Source organism: Mytilus californianus, unplaced genomic scaffold (assembly GCF_021869535.1).
Source record: "Mytilus californianus isolate M0D057914Y unplaced genomic scaffold, xbMytCali1.0.p SCAF_6, whole genome shotgun sequence".
Classification (NCBI taxonomy): domain Eukaryota; kingdom Metazoa; phylum Mollusca; class Bivalvia; order Mytilida; family Mytilidae; genus Mytilus; species Mytilus californianus.
Window position 1 is genome coordinate 114,171,906 of NW_026262712.1, and position 18,809 is coordinate 114,190,714.

Here is an 18,809-nt window from a genome sequence, read left to right on the forward strand (position 1 = left end):
TTGGAGTTTGCTTTGGTCTCTCTCTCTCTCTCTTTTTTTTTTACAGTTAATCAGTCTTTCTCTCTCTTTATTTCTATCACTTAAACTCATAAACTATCACTTATGACTTTACCAATAACATGTGACCTTTCAACATCATTTAGTATAAAATAAGGAGCCTCATTGTTGCCAAGTTAGTGATAGTTTGACTACATAGACCATTCGGCCACCGAGGCCTTTACCACTCGGTGTAAGATGTCTCCATGGCTGTGAAGAGGGTTTATATATTATCTGTGACAGCTGATGATAGTAAACTAGCAATTGATAGTAAATAGTAAACACATGTCGTTTCAAATATAGTTATGTATGAATATAGCGCAGTGAATAATCGAAATTAAAAGAAAGAAAAAGGTAGGACAAAACAAATTGTTCGTTCATGTGGGAATTCAATTACTAACTTTTTACAAGACAGAAATTCCCTTTCAGGCACCAAAAATTTGATGTTTTAAAACTGATAAATGTGTTATCTTGTACATGCATATAATAATAACTAAGATTTAATCAACATGTAAAATAAAATATTATAAAGAGATATTTGCAAGCATTTCTATGTACCATGGCAAAACTAAAAATGTGCTACACATTAAATGGTGCAAAAATTAAAGAACCTTAGTGAGCGCGCTCACATACCCCACGTCCCCACATTGTCACTGGAGAAATAAAATAACAGTAAAAAAAAAAATGTATAAGAAAAAAAAAATTGAATCATAATATCCTGTTGATATGCACATCTACGTAGTATGTCCTTATTATCTACAAAGTTTCATGAAATTCTGTTGTGTGGTTTCGGAGGAGTTGCGATGACAAACTGTTGCAGTAGTATATTGAAGCAAATAAGTTCAAAGGGGCATAACTCCTAGAAAAAAAATTGAATCGTAATTTCCTGTCGATATGCACATCTGCATAGTATGTCCTTATTATCTAAAAAGGTTTCATGAAATTCTGTTGTGTGGTTTCAGAGGAGTTGCGATGACAAACTGTTGCAGTAGTATATTGAAGCAAATAAGTTCAAAGGGGCATAACTCCTAGAAAAAAAAATTGAATCGTAATTTCCTGTCGATATGCACATCTACATAGTATGTCCTTATTATCTAAAAATGTTTCATGAAATTCTGTTGTGTGGTTTCAGAGGAGTTGCGATGACAAACTGTTGCAGTAGTAAAATGAAGCAAATAAATTCAAAGGGGCGTAACTCCTAGAAAAAAAAATTGAATCGTAATTTCCTGTCGATATGCACATCTGCATAGTATGTCCTTATTATCTAAAAAGGTTTCATGAAATTCTGTTGTGTGGTTTCAGAGGAGTTGCGATGACAAACTGTTGCAGTAGTATATTGAAGCAAATAAGTTCAAAGGGGCATAACTCCTAGAAAAAAAATTGAATCGTAATTTCCTGTCGATATGCACATCTACATAGTATGTCCTTATTATCTAAAAATGTTTCATGAAATTCTGTTGTGTGGTTTCAGAGGAGTTGCGATGACAAACTGTTGCAGTAGTAAAATGAAGCAAATAAATTCAAAGGGGCGTAACTCCTAGAAAAAAAAATTGAATCGTAATTTCCTGTCGATATGCACATCTGCATAGTATGTCCTTATTATCTAAAAACGTTTCATGAAATTCTGTTGTCTGGTTTCAGAGAAGTTGCGATGACAAACTGTTGCAGCAGTATATTGAAGCAAATAAGTTCAAAGGGGCGTAACTCCTAGAAAAAAAATTGAATCGTAATTTCCTGTCGATATGCACATCTACACGACCTTATGTCCTTATTATCTGAAAAGGTTTCATGAAATTCTGTTGTGTGGTTTGAGAGGAGTTGCGATGACAAGAAACAGGACTGACGGACAGACGAACGGACGGGTCAAAAACATTATACCCTCCGCAACTCGTTGCGTGGGGTATAATAAAACCCAGGAGAAGGTATGATAATTAAACTGGAATATTATAAAAATATCATAAATCTATCACATAAAATCTTTCAGATATTGATAAACATTAGCCTGTCAGACACAAGTATTCTATTTCTGAATTTTGTCTTGCATATAATATTTGCATAAGGTTTTAAAACTTAAAAGTGCAAAATTGCATAAACTGCTTAAACAGTATAACAAGAGTGCACACGCTGAAATGTCTCGCCTGTTTTACTGACCATTGATTTTATGTTGAAAGTCTTAAGGATAAAGGTTTTACTACAAGTATCACATCAACTTAACATTTTATAATATCCATGACAATGAGGTCCAGGTCAGATAAATTCTGTCAGACAACAATGTGGACCTTAAAATCATTCCATACACCAAATATAGTTGGTTGACCCATTGCTTACGGTAATTGAAAAACAGACCAAAACACAAAAACTTAACATTGACCAAAGAACCATGAAATTGAGGTCAAAGTCAGATTATACCTACCAGACAGACATGTTCTGTACACCTTACAATCATTCCATACACCAAATATAGTTGACCAACTGCTTATAGTATCTGAGAAAACACAATAATCATGTAACTTTAACCTTCATCACTGATCCATGAAATGAGGTTGAGGTCAGGTGAACTCTGTCTGACGGACATGTAGACGTTGTAAGGAACCCATTAAACAAATACAGTTATCCTATTACTCGTTATAAGTGAGAAATTCACATGACAAATAAAACTGTTATCACAGAAATATGTCTCGCCTTTTTGTAATTTTGATAATGCAAATGTTGAAATTAAAATAGCAATACTTTAACATGTAAGTTATGCAAATATTCAAAGTCGATGAACCATGACTGAAGGTACATGGCTAAACAATCTCCATGGAATGAGATGTGCCAATGCTAATACAACTGCATACCAAATACCATTGACTTATTATAAGTCGTCCCCTTTAAACAAACCTTAACACAAACATTAACTTGTAAACTATGTAAAAGTTTCAAAGTCAATGAACCATGATCAGGGGTGGGGCTATATAATCTCCATGGAAACAATACTTGCAAATGCCAATAAATTTGCATACCAAATATCATTGACTTAACATTAGCAGTTCATCTTAAACTGATCTAATCACAAACTAATACATGTAAACTAAGCAAAAGTTTCAAAGTAAATAGACCATGACTGAGGGGGCGGGGCCAAATATTCTCCATGGAAATGAGATGTGCTAATGCTTATACAACTGAACACCAATTAACATTGGCCTATCACTAATGGTTCCCCTTGAACTGACCTAATAACAAACTAATACATGTTAACTTTGCAAAATTTTTAAAGTCTATAGACCATGACTTAGGGGGCGGAGCCAAAAAATCTTCATGGAAATGAGATATGCAAATGCTTAAACAACTGCAAACCAAATATCATTGACCTACCACCAGTGGTTCCCCATAAATTGACCTAATCACAAACTAATACATGTAAACTATGAAAAGTTTCAAAGTCAATAGACCTTGACTGAGGGGGTAAGGCCAAATAATCTCCATGGTAATAAGATGTGCCAATGCTAATACAACTGCATACCAAATATCATTGACCTACCACTAGTGGTTCACCATGAACTAGACCTAATCACAAACTAATACATTGTTGACGCCTCCGCCGTTGCCGAGGCGCCGGAAACAGCATACCTATGTCTCACTTTTTGACTCCGTCAAGGCGAGACAAAAACTATAACTTTTTTTCAAGCAGTCACTGAACCATAATCAAAGTTCTTGTAAGCACAGAAGGGTAAAGATTGCTTTAATTTATCAGTGGGAAGTAAATTTAAACAGTGCATTGTATAAAGCATTGGTTGTGGTTGATTCAACTACAATTATGGACAAAGGAAGATAACTCCAATTTTAAAGATTACTTTAATGATATTTTTAGAACAGATATTAGATTCCTGCACCTTGCACAATTTATGTAATTGGCTTGACCAGTATAACATCATATTGTAACTTGAGTATCTAAGCATATATTTCACTGATAAATTTCTGGAAATGTTCATGGATAGGATGTACAGAATGTTATGATCAATGCACTATATTTTGTGTATGTAAAAAGTAGTGATAAACCTTGGAAGATTTAGATATCAAGTCAGTACCATAGGGTTTTGATTGCATTTCATGCAATCTTTACCCAAAAATGAGGTCAAGGGCAATGGACATATGACAGATGGAAACTTCGTGACACAAGGTATCTGCATACAAGGTATGAAGCATCCAGGTCTTCTACCTTCTGAAATATAAAGCTATATACAAAGAGTTTACTCTGCCACCGCAGCCAGATCCCTACGCCTCACATACTGATACTTTTTCCACAGGAACATGTAATCATAAGGTATGGATCCAGGATATTGAAAAAGGGGTGGGGGTTACCTGGCAATCTATCATTTGGAGTGATACTAGTAAAAAGTATATGCATAAATCATGCATGAAGCTCCATAAATCCATCTCTGATCATAATTCTTCATGTTTAATAAAAAATGTAAACTATTTTTAAGCCAATGAAGCATGACTAAGCACTAATTTACTATGTGTAAGAAGATCTTTAAATACTGCAATTATTCTAAAAGCCACACCTACCGCTGAGACTCCTTAAACTTTTCCGGTTCACATATACCTAAATCAAATCATTTCTCTTACAAAAATAAACACATATTATTGTTTTGGTTCAAATTTTTTATAAAGTTGCATTGATTATTAAGTTCATTGCTTATTGTTGATATTTATTTTGTATGTAGCTGCACTCGCTCACTTGACTGATTTTAACAAGACACAACGTGACAATTGTACTGGACAACTAATTTAAGTAAGACACCTTTTAAAGGATGAATTTAAAAGTATTTAGAAAAAAATTATAACATTAAGTAGGTATACAATTGTTTCAGATTGCAGTAAAAAGCCATCAATAATGTATTGACTTGACATAGAGAAGATATAAGCATTTGGCACTAAACGAAAAAACTGTTTTTTCAGAGCGTTGGATTTTCCTTGTTACTTAGCCTTAGCCTTATATTGTTCTTCTATCAGCCCAATGCACTGGAATTATCCATATCCTATTTGCATCTGAAATGTATGAAAGTTAATGCAAAAGAATATCATTAACCAATAGTTTATCAAATGGATCAAAGATTTATTATTCAAGAGCAACATAACATAATGCCAGAAAAACAGTGCCTATGTCTTGTTTTGTGATATCAAGGTAAGTAAACAAAGATAACAAATGTGAAAAGGTGTTTCAAAATACATACAATACTGAGTGTGTTTATTCTGAGATACAAATACAGCAATACAGCAGTGTAAAGGCTTAGCATATTTTCCAAATTGTGAATATAGAAATACATATATATATATATAAGCTAAGCAACTATACAATATTAGGGTCTGGATGGTGGATCCTTTATTTCTGTATTCTTTAATTTTTTAAGTAATTTTTCTCTATTTTAGCACCCCATTATTCTCTATTCTTTATTTTTTTGGTTGATATTTCTGTAGATTTGGCCCATTAATCTCTATTCTGTAAACCCCATCCAGACCCTCTTATATGGTGCTGTCAGATATAACATATATACATTGTATAACAGATACTAGTAAGCAGATTTACTACAGTAAATTCAGAAATTATTGCGAGGTTTTTATTATTGCGAAAAATGCGACCGAGTTGAAAACGCAATAATTTTAACTTGCATTTTGAAATATTTTATATGAACTAAACAGGATTTTTCTCAAAATCGTAAAAATTAAAATCGCATTTAAGTCTAAAATAATAAAATCGCAATAATAAATGCACGCAATAATTTCTGAATTTACAGTATACATAGTGCTCATATACAGATCAGCTGATACAGATATATAAAAGCTAAGCTAATGGTACTGCTATACACATATATATATATACTAGAAAAGAAGATATATAAGGAACATACATTTGGTAATTATCATCAAAATTTAGATTTTCTTTGTAAATATCTATTATGCTCTTAATGTATCTTGGATTTAGAATGAATCATTATTTTAATCTGAAGTACCTTACCCCTTCCTTTTTTTGATAAGCAAGAAACTCTCATACACATTACATAGATATAATGCATTATTTCAGATAGAATGAATCCTTTTGTAAATAGGAATCCGTCTTTTGGAGTTTATGAAATTTAAAAAAATGCAAACATCTAAGAAATTAACTACCCCCTCCCCCTCCCCCTCAAATAAAAAAAAAAACAAAAAAAAACATAAAGACACACAAAAGATAAATAATCAATATCAAGAGTGCATAATATCAAGAGTGCATAATATCAAATATGCGCTTTAGATGAAATAAAACTATATAAGGGCTTCAGATGAACTAAAACTATATAAGCGCTTCAGGTGAACTGAAACTAAAGTGTTGTCTTCATTTGATTGGGAATGGGTTAAATATACAGTTTATCGTCATTTGACTTTATCTTTATTTTTTGTGTTTTTAATATTTGGTCGCATTCCAGGTCACTTCTTTATGCATTGAAAATATATACAAGATAATTTTAACCATATTAAAGCATTGAGAAATTAAAAATCAAAGTATTGATTTTATATTTATAAGATTCCTTCACATAAAACAAGAAAATTAATATAAAATGATACAGGTTTGAGTACTGTGAGTACAATACCAACGCCTGTCTTAGGAAACTCATGATCAGTGAAGTGTTTGTTGTTCAGTAAAATGATACAGGAGTGAGTACAGTGAGTACATGATTGGTGTAGTGTTTGTTGTTCAGTAAAATGATACAGGATTAGTATAGTGAGTACATGATCAGTGTGGTGTTTGTTGTTCAGTAAAATGATACAGGATTGAGTACAGTGAGTACATGATTGGTGTAGTGTTTGTTGTTCAGTAAAATGATACAGGATTAGTATAGTGAGTACATGATCAGTGTGGTGTTTGTTGTTCAGTAAAATGATACAGGATTGAGTACAGTGAGTACATGATTGGTGTAGTGTTTGTTGTTCAGTAAAATGATACAGGATTGAGTACAGTGGGTACATGATCGGTGTAGTGTTTGTTGTTCAGTAAAATGATACAGGATTGAGTACAGTGAGTACATGATCAGTGAAGTGTTTGTTGTTCAGTAAAATGATACAGGATTGAGTACAGTGAGTACATGATCAGTGTAGTGTTTGTTGTTCAGTAAAATTTCACTGTCAAATTCATTCACAACTTGACCAGACTCATGGTGATTTAGGTGATACAGATGATGGTTAGTTGTTTGCTTTATGTCCAGTGACAAATATTTTATGCATGTTCAGGAGAAAAGTGATATACACTTATTTATTAGTGAAACCAGTATGTTGACCTATAAGTATCTTCTTTTTTATTGTTGGATTGTTGACTCACAGATGTATACCCAACTTTCTTTTTATATAGATTATAAAATGTATAACTTATGCTTTGTTTGAAATCGTTCAACATTTAGCAAAAAGTAAAATCCTGTAGAATATCCCTTGTTTGTGACATTAACAAACATGACTGTGGAGATAACTTATACTCTTTACAAAAATATGAAGATGTGGTACGATTGGCAATGTGACAACTCTCCACCAGAGACCAAATGACATAGAACAGACTCTATTTCAATATTAATATTATTGATATTGGGGTTTTATATCAATTATTTCCAATCTGAATGAGCCAAAATAACCTTTTCTAAATAACAAGTTGATATTTTACAGAATGGTCAGTTTTTACTATTGACATGGAATTCAATATCATAATAAAACTAATCAGTTAGTTCTTTTTATTATTTTACGAAAGTCTTGCATGTTTTGTGTTTTCTGACTAAAATAAAAAAAAGAAAATTAGAAGTGGCTGTATGACATTAAGACATTCTCTGCCTATAGACCTGATGCGAAAAAAAGTCAACTGGAAAAAAATATTACCCCTATCTGTAAGTTATCACCATACACATATGTACCAAACTCCAGAATTACGAAAATTAGTACAATTTTCATGAATTTTTTAAGCCAAAGGGAAATATTTCTGCTGATACTGGCTCAATGGGAAAGAAACCCATATCAATCTGTAAGTCTTCATTATACACTGATGTACCAAAATGTGAATCAATTATCTGCAAGCATAAGGAAGAAGGTCCATAAAACTATTAGATTTCAGAATGACCAGCATTATATGGCCTGGTCACTTATATTATTAGAGGCAGAAAAAATCAAAATGTTACATTATTTACTTAAATAAAATACAAAATGTATAATCAAGCTACAAGATCACAAGTTTGGGAGGTGGAGCAACAAGATCACAAGTTTGGGAGGTGGAGTTACAAGATCACAAGTTTGGGAGGTGGAGCTACAAGATCACAAGTTTGGGAGGTGGTGCGACAAGATCACAAGTTTAGGAGGTGGAGCAACAAGATCACAAGTTTGGGAGGTGGAGCTACAAGATCACAAGTTTGGGAGGTGGAGCAACAAGATCACAAGTTTGGGAGGTGGAGCTACAAGATCACAAGTTTGGGAGGTGGAGCAACAAGATCACAAGTTTGGAAGGTGGAGCAACAAGATCACAAGTTTGGGAGGTGGAGCTACAAGATCACAAGTTTGGGAGGTGGAGCTACAAGATCACAAGTTTGGGAGGTGGAGCTACAAGATCACAAGCTCGAGAGGTGGAGCTACAAGATCACAAGTTTGGGAGGTGGAGCTTCAAGATCACAATTTTGGGAGGTGGAGCTACAAGATCACAAGTTTGGGAGGTGGAGCTACAAGATCAATAGATCTACTGGTAGAATGATATCTCATAATTTCACATGTCCCATAAGTCATTTAACTTCCTGTTATGTCAATGAAAAGCACAGATTAATAGCCAAATAGGACAAACACCGTTTTTATTGAATGTGATAGATAAACATGATAAAGATAAGTGGTAATCATGTAAAGTAGCTGAGCAGAGATTTCTAAAGTGGCATTAGATGTTAACCTCGGCTAACAGATTCCAAGGTTGATACAAAATTTATTATGTCAAGTACTGCTTAGTGTCCTCTTGTATAATCTAATATGCAAGACCTTTGAAATTCCTTGTATTTCTTCTTTTTTTTTCATTATTAATGTATATATTAACTCACTTTATGTGACTATCATGACCAATTTCTACAATGACAACATTTGATATGCCGCCACAATTGTATGAAATACTTACAAGGGAAAAAATGATTCACTCTTTACTGAGAATAATACTGAAATAAAAAATTCCTTAACAACTTTGGATTAACTTGTGTATGTACTTGAAAATACAATACTTCAAAATAAATAAAAATCCACTTCAAAAAGTAAAAAACCTTAACACACTTCAAACTATCAAACACAACAGAAAAAATAAATAAAACTTAACAAATCCAACCACACAACACAGATTTACAATGCTCCTTTGTCATACATGATACATCCAAAATGTTCATTCTGTAAAAATTACTTTTACTTGTTTATTCAAAATCAAATTTCTTATCCTCTCAAAAAAATATGTCTATAAATTGAAGACATTCCATTTAAACATTCCCCATCAACTTCATATTGTACTCCTAAATTCAGCTGATACCCATGGAACTGGAGTTTCTTACTAAAAATATATATCTTAAGATGTACTTATCATATAAGGAAGATCTATTTAACATTCAAAGGGAGGTAATTCTGAGAAAAAAAAATGGATTGGAATATACCTGTCATGTCTATATCATACCAGTATGTATATTATCATCGCATGCTCCGACCAATCCAAGACCTACACTAATGTTGTGAGTTTAAAATCTGCTTGTGACAAGGTGCATTATATAATACAGTGTTTGTCATAAAGGAATTGTGATAAAGGGTATAACTTATATGGGACAAGCAATAGAGGGTATGTGATATAGGTTTAAAGTTTAAACATTGAATCAGATATTCGAAACAAAAGTATCAACAGCTAAATATATATACAAAACAAATAAAACCAAACATAATACATTGTACCTATATCAATGTCTGCATACCATTTAAATTCTTTCTTCTACAACGTAGAAATCTTAATTAATGAGTACTGTAATGACTTAGGGTTTGGTAAGGACACACAGACAGACAGATATATTGTACAACATTGTACAATATAGACTGATGAACACTTTAACCTTTTTTCAGATCATTTTTTACCTGTGTAACATGCAAAGCAAAGGAGCATCTTTTTATCACAATTTCAGGAAATGGAAAAAGATCTACATATATGTTACAAACTTTTTTATTTTTGGCAGATTTAACATCCAACGATCTCTGTAAGTTTGTTCTATACACAACGACCCACCGTTGGCACTCTTCACAGATGAAGACGATGACAAGTTAGAATGAACTAGTTCCCAGTTACTGTTTTTCAGTGTTTCTGCAAGCCTCAATCTGATGTTCGCACTGTTCAACTCTAATTCTACATAATCCATACCATTGGTCATGTCCAGGCGTTCGATGGCATCCTCACCTATCAACTGCATTGGTAAAGACAAAATGACATCTTTCCTACCTATCATTATTGTTTTTACTCGTGAGTTTTTGGATGGCATTGTTGCAGTGGTCCCTATCCTGACCTCTATGATTTCTAAGTAATGAGTATGAGATTTATTCTGAGATGATTCATCTTGTGTCTGTATCACTAATTCTATCAACGGACTAATCTGGTAAAAGTCTGCCTCACTTAGCAGTAAGTCGTAATCTTTGAAATCATTTGGCAAGCTTAGTTTTGAGGATCTAAGGAAATTCAAAATATATTTGAAAATTTCACCATCTCTGTCTATAAAATAATGTCCATTTAGATCTAGCCTTGATGGAATGTCTCCTCTAAACATTGCTCCTAACATAGAATCTGGATATTTGCACAATGTAGATCTTGTCGTAGTGTAAACAGCGCCACCTACATTTAGGTGTATTATCTCAGACCCACTCATTTCCAGCTGGTTGTCAAGATGCATTACACTTTATTTCAATGACATCTCTGCCTAAAATATATAAATGTATATTTACACATGTACAGGGTATTAATACACATTTACACATGTTATTATAGTTGAATGATTCATGCCTGTATATAAATACAAAATAACTGTGACATGTCAAATTATTCTGTGAATATTTCACTAAACCACACAAGGATCATACATGAGTATGAAAAAAAAAATCAAAGCATCATCGATGTTGTGATCCAGTCATATTCATAGCTAGTCTGATATTCTTTCTAGATCTGACAATACTTTTTTCAATATTTTTTTCTCTTTTCATTTCCAATCTTACTGTTAAATTTCTATGTTATTGCCCACAGGTAGGGAATTTCACAATATTGATGCAAATAATGATATATATATCATGTATATATTGATATTTCAATTTTAGACTCTGTCAGATTTTTTTTTTTTATAAATATTTGCAATTTTATGGTATTGACATGAATGGAAAGGGAAATCATCAAACAAGTAATATATTTTTTATATGCCATTAATAATATCTGGCTTAATAATTTCCAGAAAGAGGCCTTGGAAATGCACTTTCTCAACAACAAAAATGAAGAAAAAAAATAATAACTAATTTTTATCTAAATTGGTGTTCATTCTTCATTAAGAAAAAATACATTTCCTGTATTCAAATTTAAATGTACAAATACCTAATGCTGAGATATTTCCAATTACTGTTAAATAGCAATATAATGGGATATAAATGTAGAACAAACAAATAAATTTTATTGCAGAAAATGCTCAGGTAAACGTTAAGCAATTTTGTGTATTGTTTCAACCAAATTTCTGATAATTGTAACTAATTAATTAGATCTTGATTATTGACTTATGTCAGATGATAATGGCACTGTTTTTACAAGTGAAATAAAATTTGCTTGCATTTTTTATACATATTTTTACATTGTCTTTTCTTTGAAAAAAAACCACGTCTGATTAATCATTCAGCTTCGCTAGCAAAATTAACAGATTATTTTAATGTAGTATAGATCAAAATAAATAATACATTTGTACGTTTACTATTGAGGTCAAGAATGTGTGTATTCAGTTAGGTGTGTAATAAATTGTGCCTATTTAATTATGTAACAGGTCATGAGATATTTAATGTGGTGAATTAAGACTGGGGTTGTTTCCAATTAATACTTACACATTTGAGTGTATTCTCAAATAAAAGGGTTGTTCGACCAATCTTTTCTTAATTTAAGGGCAAATAACATGTCAAAAGTTGGCAGTTGATGATTAAAATGGTGTAGAAAGTTTCTGCAAGTCATAAAAACACATAATTAGTTTCATGACATGTCTTCAACTTAGTATTCTGCACCATCTCCAAAAACAGAGTGATCGCATAGATCCAGCATGGCTGAATCAACAATGGTGCAAACAATCTAGTAATGTCTTGCATGATGAAATGATTTTTATCAAATAATATGCATACAGATTTTGTGATAATTGTTGTGTTTCAAAAAAAGTAGAAAGGAAGGGAAGGGAAATCAATCTAGACATTGCTAGAGTCTTACTTTATCTTACTTAAAGAAACTGTCACCAAGGAAGGGCGGTGAAAACCATTCTGGACAATACTTGTCAATTGATATTTAAATGTGTTCTTTACATTATTTTAATGTAAAAACATGGTAAACTTCTTTCCTTTGAATGATTCAGTTGAGTTAAACATGTCAAATGAAAATATTTATATCTTATTAATTATTAACTACTCCACAGAATTTTTTTTTATTTCACATATGAATTCTGCTTGTAAAAACACACCAGAAAATAGAATAAAAAAAAGGGGTGACCGTTTTCGTTTTTTTCGTGAAACAAATGTACAAGGTGTTGAAATTAACAGCATGTATGCCAAAATGCACAAAGGATATATATACAATTAAAATGTATAGGGAAAATCATAAAAATCTGCTGGAAAATGGTGTACACTCTCAATGCTTTTATACATTTGTACTCTTTGTAACTAAACCTGGATTGATTTATTGATTGCTGTATAACACAATTTTCAGCACTATGGTGCTATTTCGTGGTGGTCAACTTTTTATTGGTGGAGGAAGCCAGCTGAGTGCCCGGAGAGAACCGCTGACCTTTGGTAGGAAAACTGACAATCCTAGTCAATTAAGATTGGAGTCGAGCGCACCTGCCATGTGGGGGATTCAAACTCACAACATCAATGTTGACAGGCTAGTGATAAAGTAGTTTGACTCTTTAGACCCCTTGGCCACAGAGTCCCCGTAACTAAAACTTGCATGAACCTGTTATATTAAAGGTTTGGTAAAATACATGTCCTACACTATTCAGTTTGGTTTCATGACCATAATCAGTGTTCCAGCTATTCGGTTTTTCAGAGTGCACAACTCCCTTTTAGAGTGGTGACCAGGAGTGTGCCCTTTTTACAGTTTTAAAGGCGCCCTTTGCCTTTTTCAAATGGGCCTGCCATTTTGAAGATCGTTAATATTTTATTCTGTTTGTTTTGTTATGATCTGCCATTACGTAATAAATTTGTTGTCAATACTGCGTGTACATCGTAATATATACTGAACAGGTAAAAATAGGTTTACCTGTCAATAACAGCTGATCAGTACACGTTAATTAACAGTGATTTGACTCATTAAAGAAAAATTTATATAACATTATAACTTATAAGTTTGTGTTTCTTGTATTATGCCAATCACAATGCCCGATAGTTGATTGCATTTATTTACATTTTCTCGCATGGTTGAACAAGGGGAACCACATTACTAATGTAAAATTGGTTTGACCATTGATCTTTTCCATAGCCACAACCCTGTTGCTCTTTCATCATCATTATGACCATGACTGAATGCAATATATCTCTGGACTTTTAAATGCCATAAGCAATTTACACATGTATATGGGCATGATTCCTATTGATGGGTGCCAGAAGTACTGCATGTATCACATAAACTGACTTACTCTGTTGCTATTGTTCGGCTATATATTGTATATAATATGAAATGACTGAATAATAGCCAAAGATAAATCTTACGGGGCGATGGATCATAAAATTATGATACAGTACACTACAAAATATAATATATAACAAGTCTAAAAGGGTACAACATCACCAAAAAATAATTAAATCATGAACAAATTTTAGATATTTTGGATAACTGATATCCTTCATCAGTAAGATGTAAAATGAATCTTATCTTGACATGTGGTAGTCAAACTGAAATAAAAATCTTGAATGCTATACAAATTATCAATAATCAATACGCTGGTAATTTTTTTCAATATTGATGTTTGGGAGGAGGAATAAATTTCTTAAAACTGTAAAAGTCCAAAACGGAAGCCTGAGTTACTGGAAACAAGTGATGGTAGGGAAAATGAGTGACACATTCTATGTTTTTCCATTTATGCCCTCTGGGGAAACTGTCCTAAGCTTTCTTATCCAAAACCTTTCCCGAGCAAGTCTGTCGGCCCTTGACCAACCCTCGTTGTGGTCTATGATAGTGATGGTAAGGTTTTTGAGATCAGCTTGGGCGTGCCCAGGTGATCTCAAATGACGACTTATAGTGAGGTCGAGCTTGCAGGTGTAGTCACTTCGATGACCATTCATGTGTTTGTTGAATGGCTGTTCTGTCTCGCCAACATACTGCATGCCAGATCGACACTGAAGAAGGTATACAACATTCTGGGTTTTGCAAGTTACATTGCAAAATATAGTGTACACAGACCCAGTGGAGTGGCAAGTAAATGTATGAGAATTCAGTATTTGTTACCACATGACTTGCACCATCCTGCAGTTGAACAGCTTTTATTAGAGGAGACATCAGCTCTCACAAATAAGTCTTTCAGACTTGCTGGTCTCCAAAAAGCTAAGAAAGGAGGTTTGGGAAAGATCTTGGATAATTTAGGGTGCTTGGCAATAGTTTGCCAATTGGTATGGATCAAACGTGAAAGGTTAGTAAAGGCGGGATTGTATGTTAAAACAAATGGAACTATTTTGCTGCGCCTCTTCTGTTTTTATTGTAATAGGTCATTGCGGTTGTTATTGTTAGCACATGCAAACCCTGATCTACATATATATATGTCCCATTTCTTATAACCTTGTTTGGTCAAAAATCCGTGAAGTTCCTGTAACCGTTTAGTGACAGCCTCCTCAGAGGAGCAAATCTGCTTTACTCTGAGAGCTTGACTATAGGGGATACTTTTTGTACAGTGTTTGGGGTGACAGCTTTGGGGAGAAAGGTACTGATGTTTATTTGTAGGTTTACAGTAGAGGTCTGTTGATATGACACCATCCTTTATAGATGTAGTTGTGTCTAAGAAAGATATTTTAGAGTCAGAAATTTCATATGTAAATTTAATTGACTGGTGGGCATTGTTTGCATGTCTGATGAAAACATCTAATTTAAGTTGGGATTCAATCCATTTCATGTCAACATCATCGATGAAACGGAACCAAGACAGAGGACTGGATAAAGATGTTTAAATGATTTGTTTCTCTAATTTGCCCATGAAAATATTGGCGTAAGACGGAGCCATTTTCGTCCCCATCGCTGTCCTGTTTATCTGAAGGTAATGTTCACCATTAAAGGTGAAATTGTTGCATTTCAGAACCAGAGTAAGCAGCTGGACTAAACATTTGGTAGGTGGTTCTAAAGTGTTGCATGAGTCATCAGTATACAATTATTTGACACCCTACATGTATCTTTAATCTCTGCAGATTCAGATGTTCAACAGATTGGAAATAATTTATAGAATTAGGAGCAATAACATTAACAGTACCAATTTTACTGCAACAGATACACATTTCAATAGTGTAAGTCTCTTTTGTGATGCTTGAGCATGTTGAGGCCAAAATATTAAAATATCCAAAGCTTTCTACAAACTTTATAAAGCTGATAAAATTAAAAAGGACCATAGTTTAAAAGTAACAACATATGAAAATCTCATGTACAAGGCAATTTACAACATATCCAGCTTTAAGCAAATTGTTCGTGTACAATAGTAACTGAGAAGTTGTATTTTTTGTAAGCATTATAAGGCAATTAAGTAAGTCTGTTTTTTGTCCACCTACCTAACATATATTGGACTACAACCCTAAAACACAGAGTTCTTGAAAAGTGGTGGTTCGAAGGTTTTGACCAACAAAATTTTGCAAATGATCGACACATTCGTGACATTTTGGTTTTTTGCAAATGAAAAAATTATGAGGACCAGCAGATTTTCTTCAATGGACCACCAGGGAAAAAAAAGTTTCAAGAACTCTGAAAACATTTCAGTGACTCAGGGCAAGTGGGAATCTTGACAAAGTGACTCTGGGTTTAAACAAGAATCAGGACAAAACAACCTTGATTCCATATCTTACAAAAATGTAAGGTTTATCATACCCTTTTGGCAAATATGGCCGTATTTACACCACACATATTATTCTGAGTACAGACAAAGAATCAGGACAAAACAACCTTGATACAATAACTAAAGGTTCCTCATTACCTTCAAAATTGGCAAATATGGCCATATGTACACCACAAATTAAATTTTATTCTGAGTACAGGCAAACATGTACATGTGCACCTGGTAAAGTTCCATTCTCAATCATGTGTCAATTTTAAAAATAAACTAAGTTTGGAAAAATACTTGACATGTTCCCTCTTGTAATAATATAAGTGAGTTGTTTAACTTGAAATGGACAAAGGATATCTGCACAACAATGATAGATTTAAACTGTGTAAATGAGTGGGCCGTATCAAATGAACAGATGAAATTGGCCACATTTCTCATTCCTTCTGATGTACCTAGATACCAGTTTTGTGGAATACAGGAATAAAAATCATTTGGTTGCCAAGTTCAAGTTCAAGTGATCATTCATCTTTGTTAGTAACCAATCATTTCAGTTCTAACCCTCATCTTTGGGACTACTAATTATGTCATGATGTCATGACTTGTTCCTAAAACAGTAAAAGACCAAAACATGAAACTGTTCAACATGTTCAAGGTCACAAACAGTAAATACATGTAGAAGAACGGACTGCTGTAAGCTTGGTTTTTAGTAACAGAATTTGGAATATCAGTTTATAGATTAAATGAGCTAAACACTATGATGTGATTACCACTAGCATTCCTTCATTTTTCATCTGTTAGAGGAAAAAATTCCGGAAACTCTTAGTCGCATAAAAATTTAAGTCGATGACGGTTTTGGAAAAATTCCGAACAAAAATCTAAATTTTGACACATCAGGGGTGTGTTTTATTGGTCTCTTCGGTACATCTCCAGAATGTCTACTGGTGAAGCGTCCAAAAAAATGAATCTGGACCTCTTCTGGAGATATTCTATGGAAGATCAATAAAATAAAAAAGCAATTTGCCGCCGAATATAGCAGGTTTTGTTATGTTGGATGACATAAATTAAGTTTACGATTTTTTTAGAAAATTAAGATACGTCCATGCAGTAGACATGACTGTAAAAGTGTTCTCTGTTCGTTACAATTTTCTTTATGCTTTCCTTTAACTCAATTTTGCTGAACAAATCAGGCTTAACCCCCACTATTAGATTTTTAAGAATAATCTTAAACTGCACAAGAGTTCTTCAATGTTTGTCTGGAATATGACTGATGAAAAAGGAAATCTTAGTCTTTCCATTTTTGTTTTTAAAGTAACCGAACTGGATTAACAAGATATCAGTTGGTTGTGCACTGATTGATACTTAAGTCTGGGAGAACAAGATTTATTTCAGTACTAGTTGCAACTAGCTTTGAACGAACTTCTAGTAATTGCAAATACTCTTAGTTCGATGCTTTGAGTCTATTGTCTTAATGTTAGTTGTCCGGTTTCTTTTGTGTATTCGTACCGAACTCTTGAGTTAATCTAATTGCCACAGATTTGCGCAGGTTGTTCTTATATTGTACTGCTACACTACTGTTTCAGCTTCGGGGAGGATTTAGCGCTCACAAACAAGTTGTTGTACTGTTACATAACTCAGTGTCCCAGGTAGGGGATGGTTGGGATCCCGCTAACATGTTTAACCCCGCCACATTCTGTATGTATGTGCCTGTCCCAAGTCAGGAGCCTGTAAGTCAGTGGTTGTCGTTTGTTGCTGTGTTACTTATTTGTTTTTCGTTCACTTTATTTTGTATATTAGTTAGGCCGTTAGTTTTTACCATTGAATTGTTTTACATTTGTGATTTCGGGGCTTTTTATTGCTCACTATGTGCCAGTATGGGCTTTGCTTATTGTTGAAAGCCGTATTGTGACATATGGCTGTTAATTTCTGTATCATTTGGTCTCTTGTGAAGAGTTGTCTCATTGTCAATCATACCACATCTTCGTTTTTATATAAACCCCTGCCATATTCTTTACGAACCTGTCCCAAGTCAGGAGCCTGTAGTTTAGTGGTTGTCGTTGGTTCATGTCTCAACTCAAATTTGATATTTTGTAAATTGTTTTGTTTTGTATAATTAGGCCGTTAGTTTTATCGTTTGAATTGTTTCACACTTTTAATGGCCTTTTATAAACGGCTTTACAGTATCGGGTTTTGTCATTGTTGAAGGCCTCAAGGTTGCCTATAATTGCTTACATCCACTTCATATTAGGATAGTTGCCTCATTAGCAATCATATCACATCTCTTCGTTTTTATATAATTTACCCGACATTTCAAGTTATCTCGTGTTTTCCTGAACATGCATGAAATATTTGTCATTGGGCGTTAAAAATTAGCATGATCAATTTAAACTTGTGTTTAATAAGAGAAAACCATCTGATATTTATTTATTTGTTGGGATGGGGGACAGGAGGGTTTCGTATATGACTGATATGGTTGCCTGGTAAGTGCTAAAAAAT

General features: G+C 33.4%; 1 protein-coding gene across 1 annotated transcript; it reads right to left on the reverse strand.

Annotated features, from left to right (window-relative positions):
- Positions 1-8,870: 8,870 nt before the first annotated feature.
- LOC127706154 (BTB/POZ domain-containing protein KCTD15-like) lies at positions 8,871-17,145 on the reverse strand. The gene is made up of 2 exons (XM_052210605.1): positions 17,084-17,145; positions 8,871-10,994 (listed from the first exon to the last, which is right to left on the reverse strand). The coding sequence occupies exon 2, from the start codon at positions 10,965-10,967 to the stop codon at positions 10,227-10,229; it is 741 nt and encodes a 246-aa protein (XP_052066565.1). The 5' UTR covers positions 10,968-10,994; positions 17,084-17,145; the 3' UTR covers positions 8,871-10,226.
- Between the last annotated feature and the right edge of the window lie 1,664 nt (positions 17,146-18,809).